Below are 15,755 nucleotides of genomic sequence, written 5' to 3'. Positions count from 1 at the left end.
TTATATTGGTGTGTGATCAGATTATATGATTGCTGGTGTAAGATTCATGCCATGAGATGCAACGTATACGTCAAAGTTGGATGTAATTGTAGACAGATTACAAAGGAACAGCACCAGGTATAATCCCCTGTTTTGGTCCTCTTATAGTCACTCACACTGCTTACACACAATTATAAAACACTTATATGGTGGTATAAAGTTCTATTGTGTGATTATCAATGTAAAGCTGATCACTCAGAGATACAAATAAATACAGAAAATGGCTGGAAATGGTAATAAGCGGTTGGAGAATAGATCCTTCATTTGCTGAAAGAGACAGCTGAAAATCGGTCACTTGTCTTATAGCAAATGCCCCTATAGTCTGGTTTCAACAGAGTCTAAACAGAATGGAGACCAAGTGATTCCTGCTAAATGATTTCACAAGGTATAGAGTAAGTGACATAATGATATTAGGTCACACGGAGTAAATGTCCAGCTGTAGCCACACTGTGTGGAAGCCTAGGTGTGATGTGTGCATATTATATCAGTAATCATTTGTTATATTGCATCTTCCTAGCAGAGCATCTACAATATGCACACAGCTGCTGGGTACTATTCTAGAAACTTAACATGATGCTGATAATCACTGAAGCCATAATCAGCATTCAACACGTAGCCCACTGTATGTACTGAGATATATAATCAGACGGGGCAAATCACATCACCAGCTGTAGCCACGTTATTTGGACACATGGATACAAAGTGTGCATATGTGCGCATATGTTAATCTGATCACACACCAATATAAGGTACATATAATTGTGCTGTACAAGTACAATTGGTTTGAGAGAATGATGAATACATAATAGTTTCATTAAACTCTATGAGATAATTGTGCCTATGGAGATAAGGGCATAAGAATACTCTGCATAGCTCCAAGACTAATTAATTAAAGTGCTCATAATCTAAATACCCCCAGTTATTTAGGTTCACAAAGGCACCTCTAGACTAATCTGTATACGTATACATGTCAGTTTCATACATCACAGTTCTGTGCCTTTTATGATGCAGAACAATATATAATTATTTGTTGAAACATATAAATTACAGGTTGAGTCTCCCATATCCAAAATGTTTGGGACCAGGGGTATTTTGGATAATGGAATATTCTGTATTTTGGAATATTTGCATAAAATAATGAAATATCTTGGGAATGGGACCCAAATCTAAACACCGAATACATTTATGTTTTATATACACCTTATACACACAGCCTGCAGGTCATTTTATACTATATTTTTAATAATTTTGTGCATCAAAAAAAGTTTGAGTACATACATGAAATTCATTTATGTTTCATATATACCTTATACACACAGCCTGAAGGTTATTTTATACTATATATTTAAATAATTTGTGCTTTAAACAAAGTTTGAGTACATTGAACAATCAGAAAGCAAAGGTTTCACTTTCTCAGTCATGCTAAAAATATTTTGTATTTCGGAATATTTGGATATGGGAGACTCAACCTGTATTTATTTGAACCATATAACATAATCAACTGAATAGACAGAGTGGTGACATGTACCGTAATGGTCATCTGATCACAAAAGATGACAGTAGTGAGTAATATTCAAGGTTCTATAAGAAGTATTTCTTTGATGGTATGATAAGACCCCTCTCACATTACTTTAAATAATTTTCTTGACATTTTTTTTTCCTTACATTATTATAATTTCTTTTAATACTTTGCCAACCTAATCCTGGAGGGGGATAATTTTTTAATGAATACTTAATAAAAGTTATATTTTATTCTACAATAATCGATTTGTGCACCATTATACTACCGCTTTCTCGTTTTTCTGTTATAATCACTTGGTAGTTGGTAGCACACCCCTTGTTTCTATACAACAGGTAGTTGATCTCCTGTTCCTAAAATCCTGAGGGGGTTATCGATCTGGACCAGTGCAGTAGCCTCTTGTGCTTTACTTTATGGAAGAGTGGCCAGAAAAAAAGTCATTACATAGTGATAAAAATAAGAAGACACGATTTGAGTTTGCCAAAAGGCATGTGGGCAACTCCCCAAATGTATGGAGGAAGGTGCTCTGGTCAGATGAGATGAAAATTTTACTTTTTGGTCACCAAGGAAAATGCTATGTCTGGCGCAAACCCAACAGATCCCATCACCCCAGGCACACCATCCCCACAGTGAAGCATGGTGGTGGCAGCATCATGCTGTGGGGATGTTTTTCAGCAGCAGGGACTGGGAAACTGATTCAAGTCGAGGGAAAGATGGATGGTGCTAAACACAGGGATATTCTTGAGCAAAACCTGATTCAGTCTGCCTGTGATTTGAGACTGGGACGGGGGTTCACCTTCCAGCAGGACAATGACCCGAAGCATACTGCTAAAGCAACACTCGAGTGGTTTAAGGGGAAACATTTAAATGTGTTGGAATGGCCTAGTCAAAGCCCAGATCTCAATCCAATTGAGAATCTGTGGTCAGACTTGAAGATTGCTGTTCACAAGCGGAAACAATCCAACATGAAGGAGCTGGAGCAGTTTTGCTTTGAGGAATGGGCAAAAATCGCAGGGGCAAGATGTGGCAAGCTCATAGAGACTTATCCAAAGCGACTTGCAGCTATAATTGCTGCAAAATGTGGCTTGACAAAGTATTGACTTTAGGGGGGTGAATAGTTATGCACGCTGAATTTTTCTGTTATGTTGTCCTAAATGTTGTTTGATTCACGATATAAAAAAAACACAACTTCACAGTTGTAGGCATGTTCTGTAAATGAAATGATGCACACCTTCAAACAATCCATTTTAATTCCAGGTTGTGAGGCAACAAAACATTAAAAATGCAAAGGGATGTGAATACTTTTGCAAGGCCCTGTATGTGCAACACTTTAACCCATATACTGTTTGTAATGTGACACAATATCCTGAAGTTGCAGCTGTAAAATAATCTGTGCTGCATTAATTCAGTGTTTTATTGCTTGAAGCTCTTACCACAAATCCAAAAGTGCTATTGTATACATGTCCGTGATATGGTTTATTAATTCTTTAATTCCTGTATCATTCTTTGATTTGCAGTTATTCCCCATGTACCAAATGTTATTATGTTACCAAATCCCCAACCAACCTTATAACCTTGGGACAGTGTAAAGAGGTGTTTGTACTTCTCATATACCATTTGTATCTCTATTTTTTTTACCGTTCTTACTCTTTTCGGGAGTGATTCTTGCATATGTTTCTTTTAGATCCTCATGTTGTATTACCACTGCATCAGGTAGTAATGTTCCTATTAGGAAGGAATTTACCAATAACCATTTATAAACCCTATGTCCACACACATAATATAACCCTTGTGGTAGCATCATGGTTTATTAGACAATGTGTTAGAAAAGCATTATAAGGAACATTACAATGGGCACCTTTTCATCCATGGTTTCTTCTTGCTTGTCACATTCTGCTATACGATGACTGTGTTTTATTGTACCCCTACATTCCTTCTGTCATTACACAATTAATGCACTTACACATTTTTACTTATTAGGTTTCATGTATTTAATGATCTCTAAAAGATTCCCAAACAAGTTTAATTCTGAAAGGTCCTCTGTAAGATTGTGTTACAAACACTGGTTCCCAAATAAATACCTTCAGCTCCTGTACCATTTTGTTAATAGACATGATGTTCTGATTATACCCTGGATACCTCGTTAATTTTAAACGTAGGGAACTTGTGACATTATAAGGTTTAAGTGTGTGAGTTCCACATAGTGAGTGAAGTGTTGTTTGATTTGAGTGCAATGAGATAGACATTAGCACAACATCCCCTGAATGACATGGTGACTACATACCCAACAATCAACATTATTGTTCTTCCTATGAGCTCAATATAAGTGTTCAGGGAAGAAGTGTCAGTTTGTATAGAGGTGCTGTCTTTGCACCATTGTATACACCTCTTCTCTTTAGATCACAATATTCATATATACATTTTGGAATTGGGGGCAAACCTCCACACCTTTTCCTCACTGTACTGGCTCTTCTTTTCTGATACTTCGCCAGATGTATTGGAAAAAAATGAGACTGCGTTGTCTGTCCCAATAAAGGGTGACACAGAAGGTGTAAATATAGATGTATAATATATGTAAATGCTGATAACAGGAATCAAAAGTCACCTGATATAAACATAAAATGAAAAATAAAAAATGGTTGGCTCAATCTACATATACATAATATGTACAAATGTATAAATAGATAAAGTGAAGTGATAATTTTGTTATCCAAAATTTTAAGGGTCACATCCAGGAAGTTGATTTTGCATTAAAAGAGTGAGTGACAGTGAGAATATATTCGTTATTATTTAAATAATTAACAAAAAAAGTGCAGTTTCTAAAGTGCCATTCCAGATTATAAAAAGGTCATCAATATATCGACCGTAGAGCACCAGGTTCGCCGCATAGGGCCCATCCTCCACAAGGTGAGACTCGAATTCTCCCATGTAGAGGTTGGCATAACTAAGGGGCGAACCTGGTGCACATCGCAGTTCCTATTTTTTGTAAATAGTAAACATCTTGAAATAAAAAATAATTGTGTTCTAAAATAAATTGAATTATTTCTACAATGAATTCTATATGTGATTGAGTAAGATCCCCATCTTTGTTTAATTTGGAATGGATCACTTTTAGGCCTAAATCATGTGGAATATTTGTATAAAGTGCTGAAACATCAAGAGTCAAGAAGGCATAAGTATCTTGCCATGTTATATCTTGAATCATTTTAAGAAAGTGAGTGGTGTCTTTAATGTGAGAATTCAAAAAAGAAACCCGTGGCTGTAAATAACTCTACATAAAGTGAAAGATTGGAACATAAAGAATTAATACCCAAAATAATAGGTCTGCCTGGGGGATTAGTGAGGGATTTGTGCAATTTTTGTAAATAATAAAAAATAGATGTAGTTGGAAAAGGATTAAATAAAAATCTTCTCTCCTCCCTGGATATGACCCCTTGCAGCAGTGCCCTATCAAGAATTTTCAATAGATCATCCAGAAAACCTCCAGTGGGATTGGAGTTGAGTATCTTATAAAACTGGTCATCACTGAGTTGTCTCAGAGATTCCTTAATATAGTCCTCCCTGTTAAGGATGACCAAACCTCTGCCTTTATCGGCCTCTTTTATGACAATAGAATTGTCTTTTGATAAGTTCTTCAAGGTTCTTTTTTCCCATTTGTTGAGATTTGACCTTGAGACAAATTTTTAATGTTCATCTACAATTAAAACATATTTGATAATTCTTCTGCCACTGCAGTCCTATATTCAAATGTATATTTCATTATTTATTATACTACATTCTATATATTGTTATATCTATTTATACATTTGTACATATTATGTATATGTAGATTGCGCCAATCATTTTTTACTTTTCACTTTGCCAGATGTATCTTCTCTCCATTCCCGGTATGAGTCCTTATTTATCTGTATTTTGTTACTTTTATATATTTCTTTTTCAAACCTTCTAATTATTATTAAATATGGGCTATTAAGAATTTTTCACCTTGGTCTTCTGATCCGTACCTATACCTGGGAGTACCAGTATTAAAATAAGTGTGTGCATCTTTTATGGCTCTTAATGTGATTAATACCCTACCCCTTATAATCATGGATTTCAAAACAAGTGGAGTCTACCATTATGACCCCGGCAGTACCCCTAGGATAACTCTTCACACTGTCCTTGTCAGCCACCTGTCTGTCGAAGCCGGATGATTGGCAGACAGGGTTTGCGCGACGCCATCTTGCGAATGGCGACAGGACTCCATCTTAGAAATAGATCACACATCGCCATTTTGTCAAAACCTCATAGTACACAAAACACACTGCTAAATTGCTAATAAATAGCACGGCCAGCTTTTTAACAATCTTCCCCAAACACATACCGACAGTGTTTAACATACCTAAAAATGACAACACATTAAAATCACCACGGACTTAAATATGAACAGCGCAAAATAGTAGCAAAATAGTGTTTTCCCTGCATTCACATTAACACATACACGCGATGTTAAACAGTGCACAACGCAAATAGCTAATTAATAGCATGTCCAGCTTTTTAACGATCCCTACACAACCAATACCGACTTAGTCCCACACACACTGAAATACCTTTCCAGCTTAGCGCTGCTCGCTAAGTACCCAACAGACTCTCAAATGCACAATGCTATTTAGTGTTGTTTTCCCTTGCATACATACACTTAAAGCAATGGTTCCGTAGCGCAAAAGGATTATTATTACTCGATCTATTCACAATGCCAGCATGTAAAGAAATGACTGTTTTCTGCAACTATGGTTTAGTACATGATAAGTAGATTATGTTTGGTGCCATTCTGATCTGCTGTGTATTTGCAGATCTACGGTTCTATTGGCGGAGAAATCGCTACAAGCATCTGCAAGTTATGAATTATGGGGAATTTAGTGATAGAATGTGCATTGTATGTAGTGTCCCTTACTTAGTTATGCAGCAGGCAAAAGTACACAAAGAGCCACTTGGAGGCTGAACTTCTCAAGTTTGAATGAACCAATGGACTGTGCCGTAACGAAAGACTCAAGAAGAACCAATGTGAAGATGCCAGCTCATGCCTATTGTATTGCTTATCTCTGTTCGGGAACATAACCAGGCTCTCTGACCCCAGTTAGCTAGTCATATTTCTTGTTCCTGTGATGGGGGTTTCATGTTGATGCCAGAATCTGGATTCAGAAGCAACTGCGTATGTATCGATTGCACTATAGTTATTGTAACCTTTGCACGTAGTGTCTAGATCATGTGTGATAATGTACCTTTTTCTTTTATGCCTATATAATAACTTTTGTGCGTTGGACCACAAGGCCAAAGTCTGAAAGCATTTATTGTTGTGTGCGACTGTTCATAGCACTAATTAGCGCCACCTATGGTCTAGAGGTTATAGGCAGGATTCTGTAGAGGTTTATAGGAAGAACTGGTTAGAGGTTATAGGAAGGACTGTTTAGAGGTTATAGGCAGGATTGTATAAAGGTTTAAATAGGCTATAACAAGTCTTTGACAGCCCTCATTCTCTAGAAAAAATAAAAAGTTTAAAAATGCAACAAAAATAACTGCCCCAACCAATGGATACACAGAAATTTGTTCACACATAGCCATCTTTCTTTTTTCTTGGCACACAATCCACAGGAACATCACTAGGGATATACCCCAATTCTGTGAACCTTATCTTGGTCTGAACTATAGCTCTGATCAGGCCCATCATCAAATAAAATCAGGAAATTTAAATCACAGTCAAAGGCCCTCATTCAGAGCCGGACGCTCTGAGCAGAGCGCACGCTCTGAATGAGGGCCGTCCTCCATAATTATGGAGCGTCCTCCTGGACGCTCGTATAGCTGTGGGTCACCACCCACAGCCTATACGAGCGTGCAGGGTGATGGTCGCGATGGTCTTGACCATCGCCACTGCAAGCCGGAGCCTGCGGTTGAGTTTCTCAACCGCAAGGCCCGGAGTGATTTTGGCTCCCTCCGTCGTGCGCATGCGCAGTGCACACCATCGACCCACTTGCGAGCGGACAGCCGCTCGCGAGTGGGTCTGAATCAGCCGCTCGCGAGTGGGTCTGAATCAGGCCCAATGTCTTTATCTGTGTCTTCACTCGGACATCTCCACCGGGGTGAAACCTTCTTGTAGTGAGATGCGTGAATTCAATTGTCCTTCTCAGCCACATCAAGGTTGTTAGCAGGGTCTGGAACGGGCCTTGCCATTGATCTACGAGACAACCAGAACAGAAGAAATTTCTCTCCAGGCTGGACTCCATGACAAGGTCCCTCTGGGAGTCCCTTCATAAGCTTTCCTTGTAAAGTCTTCAGATGCTGTGAGAATTGTATAACATAGTCCGTAGTTAAATCATATGACCGTGATAAGTCTGTTGCTGGACTTACAATGAGGATAGGCAGTTTTTCAAAAAGTATCTCATAAGGGGACAGGTTAAGTGGCAGCTTGGGAATGGTGCGAATGCTATACAAATCCAGAGGTAAAGCCCCCAGCCAACTCATTGAACCTGCTAATGATAGTGAGATTAGTTGCAGGAAGGACACGGATTTCAGTAATACATATCAATTGAATCAGCTGAATCAGATCCAACAGTTCACTTTTGGGGAATGGTCAGCATTGTTATCATCTTAGACATCAGTCTCTGAGGTTCCCATCTTGAATTAAACAGAATAAAAAGACGAAACAGGAGAAATAACATTGCTATAGGAATATGGGGAAGGAGGGCAGGAGAGCTATGAGGGCAGGGGGGTGCCATTGGCTGACTGCCATACCACACTGTAGGTGTCATCGTGTAGCTTCTTATTGCTACACTGTAAAAAATTACAATTGTTTGATTAAATAAATTTGGCCAATTTGGATAAAATAATTGTTGCTTTAAAAATTTCTTAAAACAGATTAAATGTGCCAGACATTGGTAAAGGTTCTGGTGACCATTTAATAACAAATTGTACACTCTCATCATCATACAAGTCTTTCATAATTGCATACATACTTGTCATTCCTAATCACATATGCATTTTTTATTATCCCTAGATCCCGCATTACGCTAACTTCATTCCCCAACCTCTAAACATTTTTCTTTTAAAATTACTACCCTCTTAACTCTTGGCAACTCACTCAATGCCATACACAAGAAATGTCTTTCTCTTTTCTTTTCTCTCTGCTGCAAATATAAAACTCTCAAATAACTAATCTCTTGATCTTGAAATGGGAACACTCTTTCTTCCAGCTCCTCAAATAAGCTTTACACTTGCAATGAGAAACCTTAATTCTTTCTTAAGTATAAGCATGTTAGTGGCATTCCATACAAATTGTGGTAAACTACCCTGGTTCCATTAACTGTTTCACCAAACCAAACCAATACCTTACCATCAAGGTGCTTCACGCGCCCTTTCCCTATACTCTGTAGCTTATTGCAGGCTACAATTAACCTCTGCACATTCAAATCACTTGCTCATACCCTCTATCACTTACATGAACTATCTTCAATCCCATACAAATACCTAGACAATGTTGCCCTTTAAAAAAACAAATGAGATTAACTTTTTTTTTCCTTTCAAAATTGTGACACGTCTGTCAAAATAAAAACCTCAAAAAACTTACCCTGTGTTACCTGTCTTTTCGTTATCAGATTAAGGAGTCTAGTTACTAAGCTGTGTTATGAGACAGAGTAAAAAGTGATAAGTCTGTGATAAGGTGCCAGCCAATCAGCTCCCAACTGCCATCTCACAGATTGTTTGAAAAATGACAGAGGGGAGCTGATTGGCTGGCACCTTATCACAGACTTAATACTTTTCACTGTTTCCTAACTCTGCTCAGTAACTAGACCCCCAACACACCTGCCCATCGTGCTACCTGCCCGTCATTATCAGGTCAGCACACCTGTTATACCACCTGTAACTACACATCTACCTTGTGCTCCCAGCGCCATTTTATAACAAACTATAAAATAACACTTTTTATGAGCAGAAAATAAGTGGAAAAACTTATGAAACTTCTTAAAAAAATAGTTCAATTCCAGATAAAATTATCAATACAGCAGTTTAACTTACCACTATTCAAAGACTGAGGTAGAAAGGGGAAGAAAAAACAATACTGCACGTTTAATAATAAAATAAAAATTATCGTATGAGCAAAATAACTCACTGCCCGTGCAGACCCTCTCTATCCCTCACTCGCTCACCTATAGTGGGCGTCAACTGGTGTATCCAAGCCACGGCACCAAAATTGATAACGCGATGTGTTCTATATTTATTTATAAACCTCATTTATTATAAAAAGGAAGAAATAATTCACACAAATACAGATTTTAAAATAAATGACAATGTTTTTACTTAAGACAGTTTAATCATACATGTATTTTGCCAGTGCAGACTTACAACAAAAGACAAAGATTATATTAGCAGCAGTAGGAATATTTGTAAAATAAATTTGGGACACCCAGTCAGCCAATTTCATACATACGTACGGCAACCGCACCCAGCACCCCCAGACCCTCATTGTGTGCCCGCTCTTCCTTGTCCTCCGACTGCTCCCCTCCCTCTTTCTCTCATGAGCTTTATACTATACTATTTGGCTATTCCTTCAGTTAACCAAAAAATGGCGAATATTAATTTAAATTAATATTCATACATGCTAGACACTAATTGGTTATATGTCCTAATCATAATATGTTATCTTTTTGTTCTGTTCCCATGTAGCTTCTAATTCCTGCTTCTTGTAGGCCAAGGCTATCTTGATTAACTCTTTTTATTTATAAAGTCTGAGACTTGTTGTCTGCTGTTCTGCACACGCTAAAAACTGACATTTTAGACCTACAAGTCTTATTGCTAGACCATTAAACAAGATGGCTGCTGCCTCAGTTCTAACTTATACATATCTCCGCAGTTAATCACACTTGCATAGAAATAAACACTAATCTCTATATACTTATTAATACATCATTTAATATACCTTTGGATAAAATATTAAACAAAATGTCTGATGCAAGAGACTCATTTATTTACTTTAGAGAGGGGAGGGAAGATCTTAATCCTCTCTAGGCCTGAGACCATTCAACAAATGCGGCCCAGCTGCATCTCACACAACTATACTAATACTGAATCTCATCCTAAACATTTCTATATATTCTACATTGCAATATAGGGAAGAATAAAGGAACATAAGCATGCATATATTCATGAATTGCTGAAGGAATATGTACAACTACATATTCCTGCATTATCAGTGTCTACCTGTTATGTTGTCAGACTTTTTCTTGTCTATATTTTATTTGTCAATAATATATGTCAAACTTTTTAAGTATCTAACATATGTTTGTCTATCATTAGCTTGTTGATGTATTTTATTTCTACCTGTTATGTTGTCGGACTATTTTATGTCGATATTTTGTGTTATTAATATATGTGTTGGACTTTTTCCATATCTCACATATAAACGTTAGATATAACTACTTTGCAATGATGTGCATCTTACTGGTGGTGTTGTCGGTGTTTTTCTTGTCATTGTTTCATTTGTCTATGTTGTATTTGTCGGTCTTGAGTAGTTGTCGGGCTATTTTCTGTCTAACAGTGTCGCACAATAGACTGTCTATGTATTGGTGGTCGATCCATCATCCATGCTTGCATGGATTTGAGCAGACATAATAAACTGTGAGATTGTTACTCATGTTACAATGTCCTGTTGTAACAATTACTGGATACAGAGCATAAGGATACATGAGTAGCACTTTATGTATCAGCTGTGACTGCAGATCTGGTACAGAACACACACCACCAATGGATTGCATTATATACTGAGGAATAAAGACAGCACAGACTTGTTTATATTTCTTTATTTGACACAATTTTTCTTTTTCTTATCACTTTTTATATTTTTTTACTATTCATTGTTTTTATATACATTATCATAGATTTGATTGATTTAAATATATGTAATATTAAGCAATAATTAGCTCTAACATTACTATAAGGGGATATAAATACCTGTTTTTTAATGCATATCGAATAAAGAAATGTTTTTTAATTCAAGAATTATAAACCTTAATGTAACATGAGTGCACACTATTAAAAGTAAAACTGATTCCTTTCTCTCTTCTCTGGATTGTGGCATATACCATACATAGCAACCAATAGTGAAATGAGGGAGGCGGTCATGAACTTAAAAGCATCGCACCAGCCGGAGGTGAGAAGTGCTGATGGCTATAGCATTCATGAGGATGACCAAATAGTGGATGCCCCTCTGAACTTGGTAAGAGCTTCAAGCCCCGCCTCATCCTCTTACAGAAATTGTTTCCCAATATCCCCAGCAGGATAGGAAACTCCACGTCCCAGGGGTGGTGGAACGGATACCCTAGCAGATGTTAGCAGAATTGAGAGAAAAGGCAACAGAGCAGGAATGCATGCTCATCCAGATGTGGCAGGCGGGCACCCCTGACCGTGGTACCCAGTGTACCATTGCCAACTGCTGTACCAAGATCAGGACTCATAAAGTTTGCCAAATTTGCAGAAAGTGATGGGGACATTGATGGACACTTACAAGTCACAAATACAGAAAAAAGGGTGTCAGCGCTCCCCTAGTTAGGAAATATATGTGAGGAAATGAGATGTGTGGTTAAAATGTATTTGCAGCATCTCATTCTCTACATCAATTAATGAACTTTTTAACACATTTGTTCCCCTATCCGTCTGCAGGTGTAAATGTCCCGATATGGGTGCTCATTCACATGACAAACTTTTTCATTACCAAGTTTATTATATACTGTAATAATGTGAGAAAATGGAATGTTTAATACTTTTAAGCCTTTAGGTGTAGCCCTTGTCCATATGCCTGTTTTATCCATTCGTTATTCTGACCTAGCCACACAGGAAGTAACCAGTAGATCAATGTAACATCTCATAGAAAAAGGACCTTGTGGGTTATTTTCCAGCTCTGCAGGGGACACTCAGGACTTAAACCAATTACCTGGTCATTGTTCCTTCTATTTGCTCCCCTTTGTTCCTCTCTGGACTTTGGTAGTCCATACAGAGCCAAGCCAGCATGTGTTCAACAGTACAGAATAAGGGACCCACACCAATCAGGGAACCTCTAGGTGGGCACAAGCATCGTGGGAAATTGGGAGGTTTTAAAAGAGGTCACCAAGGGCAGCTCCTGATGTTAGTCATTGACTTTGGCTAAGAGGTATTGTTCTCCCAAGGTGCTTAGTGGAATGCATCACCAGTCCTGTGTGGACTTATACGCTATCACTGCTGTGTGATCTGTGGTAGTTTTCCTGGGTGAAACAGCGTGGTTAGCTCTTCCGTGGACTTGTCCTGGAACTATATCCTCTCTACTGGGATTGCCTCTGTCTGGACTGCTACTTGCATATTGCCTGTTCGCTTTATTTACCTCTTGCCTTTGCATATTACCTATTTCTGTGCCTGTGGTTTTATCTGCTCCGTGTCTGGGTGATTGAGAGAACCCCATATCTTCACAGCGACTTTCTCTGTTACTAATAAGATTTCCACACTTGTGCATCTGACTGCATTACCCAATTTGTATATAATGTATTTAATAAGAGTGTAATGCACCTTCCGCATTGCATACAGACTCACACACCTAACGCTTATATACAGTACATGTCCATCAGGTGTACTGCATCCCAAAGAGTATTTTACTCTACATATGGAAAAATACATTTTCTTGCTAGCATGTTGTATGTATAAGAAAAAAATGTTGGTGTCCACCTGTAAATAAGCCCCTTAGTGTATAAACACAATGTGGTCTAAACTAAAGACAAACCATTTCTGAGGAATCTCAGGACATAGAAATCTCACCTGTGACTTCTCTCATGTCTAACAATATCTGATTTATCTATATAACATTCATTTTTGTACAGAACATTCCTCACCTTTGAAACACTTAAACTGGCCACACATCTAAAGATTATCTGTCCAACCAGCCAACTAGTTGGAATGAAAATCTGGTAACATATGGGAGTAAATGATGATCAGTAATTTGCTCCTAAATGCCAGAAAACAGATGAAAATGGTCATTCAGACAAGTTTGTTAAATGTTTGATCTAAACAATTTGTTCAAACATCAGTTTTTGTCCATTTTCTGGCATTTGGGAGAAAATTGCTGATTGTCATTTGCTTTCATACCTTACCAGATTTTAATTCCAAACCAATCAACTAGTTGGCTGGTTGGACAGATAATCTTTAGATGTGTGGCCAGCTTTAGAATATTGTTACAAACCGATTTCAGGTCTACGAGTTCATGGACATTACATTTATCTTGTGAATTTTTTCATGTGTAACAAGATTTGCTTTGTTTATAAAACATTTCCCACACACAAGGCATGGAAATCGTTTCTCACCTGTGTGACGTATCTGATGTTTAACCAGAGATGATTTGTCTACAAAACATTTCCCACACTCAAAGCATGGAAATGGTTTCTCAACTGTGTGACGTCTCTGGTGTTTAACAAGAGATGATTTGTCTGCAAAACATTTCCCACACTCAGAGCATGAAAATGGTTTCTCACCTGTGTGACTTCTCTGATGTCTAACAAGAGATAATTTCATTGCAAAACATTTCCCACACTCAGAGCATGGAAATGGTTTCTCACCCGTGTGACTTCTCTGATGTCTAACAAGGTGTGATATGCATGTAAACCATTTCCCACACTCAGAGCATAGAAATGGTTTCTCACCTGTATGACTTTTTTGATGTGTAACAAGATGTGATTTATATGTAAAACATATCCCACACTCAGAGCATGCAAATGGTTTTTCACCTGTGTGACTTCTCTGATGTATAACAAGATGTGATTTATATGTAAAACATTTCCCACACTCAGAGCATGGATGTGGTTTCTCACCTGTGTAACTTCTTTGTGTAAAAAGAGCTGATTTGTCTGCAGAACATTTCCCCCACTCAGAGCATGGGAATGGTTTCTCACCTGTGTGACTTCTCTGATGTGTAACAAGGTGTGATTTGCATGTAAACCATTTCCCACACTCAGAGCATGGAAATAGCTTCTCACCTGTGTGACTTCTCTGATGTATAACAAGAGATGATTTCATTGTAAAACATTTCCCACACGCAGAGCATGGAAATGGTTTCTCACCCGTGTGACTTCTCTGATGTCTAACAAGGTGTGATATGCATGTAAACCATTTCCCACACTCAGAGCATGGAAATGGTTTCTCACCTGTGTGACTTTTCTGATGTGTAACAAGATGTGATTTATATGTAAAACATTTCCCACACTCAGAACATGGAAATGGTTTCTCACCTGTGTGACTTCTCTGATGTGTAACAAGAGATGATTTAATTGTAAAACATTTTCCACACTCAGAACATGGAAATGGTTTCTCACCTGTGTGACTTCTCTGATGTGTAACACGATGTGATTTATATTTAAAACATTTCCCACACTCAGAACATGGAAATGGTTTCTCACCTGTGTGACTTTCCTTATGTACAATAAGCTGTGATTCGTGTTTAAAACATTTATCATTTATAGAACAGGGGAATATTTTATCTACTCTCAAAGCTGTTCCAGAATTTCCAACATCAGAGTTATCAGGAGAACAGTCCTCATGAGTAGAGGGATGAGATGACACATCTACACTGTGATGTGCTGGGTGTATAATGGGGCTGTCACATGGAGAATTTCGTGCAATGTCACTGCCTTCTATTTCACAATTTGGAGATAACATGGAAAATTCCTCTGAGACATTCCTGCTGTTACATCCATGTGCTGGAAATAAGATAAATACATTGTAATATGAATGTTTCCTCTATGACAAGTTTATTTTTTTCAAATAAAATCTATGATTAAAAGTTCTAGAATTACTATCAAATAGATAAAATGAAGATGTACAGTCACAAGCCACCCAGCTCTGGTATATTTGTAGATGAATCAACCTACCTAAATCCAGCAGACTGGGAGGTGGATCAGTCTCTTATAGGTACAAATCACATGGAGTGGCTATAGTCTTTCATCATGATTACGGTATATGATACTGGATTGGGGAATGTTTATCAGCCTCTTATAGGCACAAATCACATGGAGTGGCTATAGTCTGTCATCATGATTACGCTATATGATACTGGATTGGGGAATGTTTATAAGCCTATTATAGGTACAAATCACATGGAGTGGCTATAGTCTTTCATGATTTACGCCATATGATACTGGATTGGGTTTCTGAT

General features: G+C 37.8%; 2 protein-coding genes across 2 annotated transcripts in view; one reads left to right on the top strand and one right to left on the bottom strand.

Moving 5' to 3' along the window:
* LOC148502490 (uncharacterized) overlaps positions 1–15,755 on the top strand; it is a 222,115-nt gene that overhangs the window by 19,698 nt on the left and 186,662 nt on the right. The window lies entirely within an intron of this gene.
* The window catches only part of LOC148502492 (uncharacterized), a 244,045-nt gene that overhangs the window by 70,713 nt on the left and 157,577 nt on the right, over positions 1–15,755 (bottom strand). The window contains exon 13 of the mRNA XM_088449766.1: positions 14,749–15,300. Coding sequence (XP_088305892.1) covers positions 14,749–15,300 — 552 coding nt within the window. The remainder of the gene's footprint in view (positions 1–14,748; positions 15,301–15,755) is intronic.

The sequence above is a fragment of the Taudactylus pleione genome, unplaced genomic scaffold (genome assembly GCF_031769625.1).
Source record: "Taudactylus pleione unplaced genomic scaffold, aTauple2 ptg000495l, whole genome shotgun sequence".
Lineage (NCBI taxonomy): Eukaryota > Metazoa > Chordata > Amphibia > Anura > Myobatrachidae > Taudactylus > Taudactylus pleione.
The sequence above is the reverse complement of the archived record's forward strand: the minus strand, read 5'-3'. Positions and strand labels throughout refer to the sequence as shown.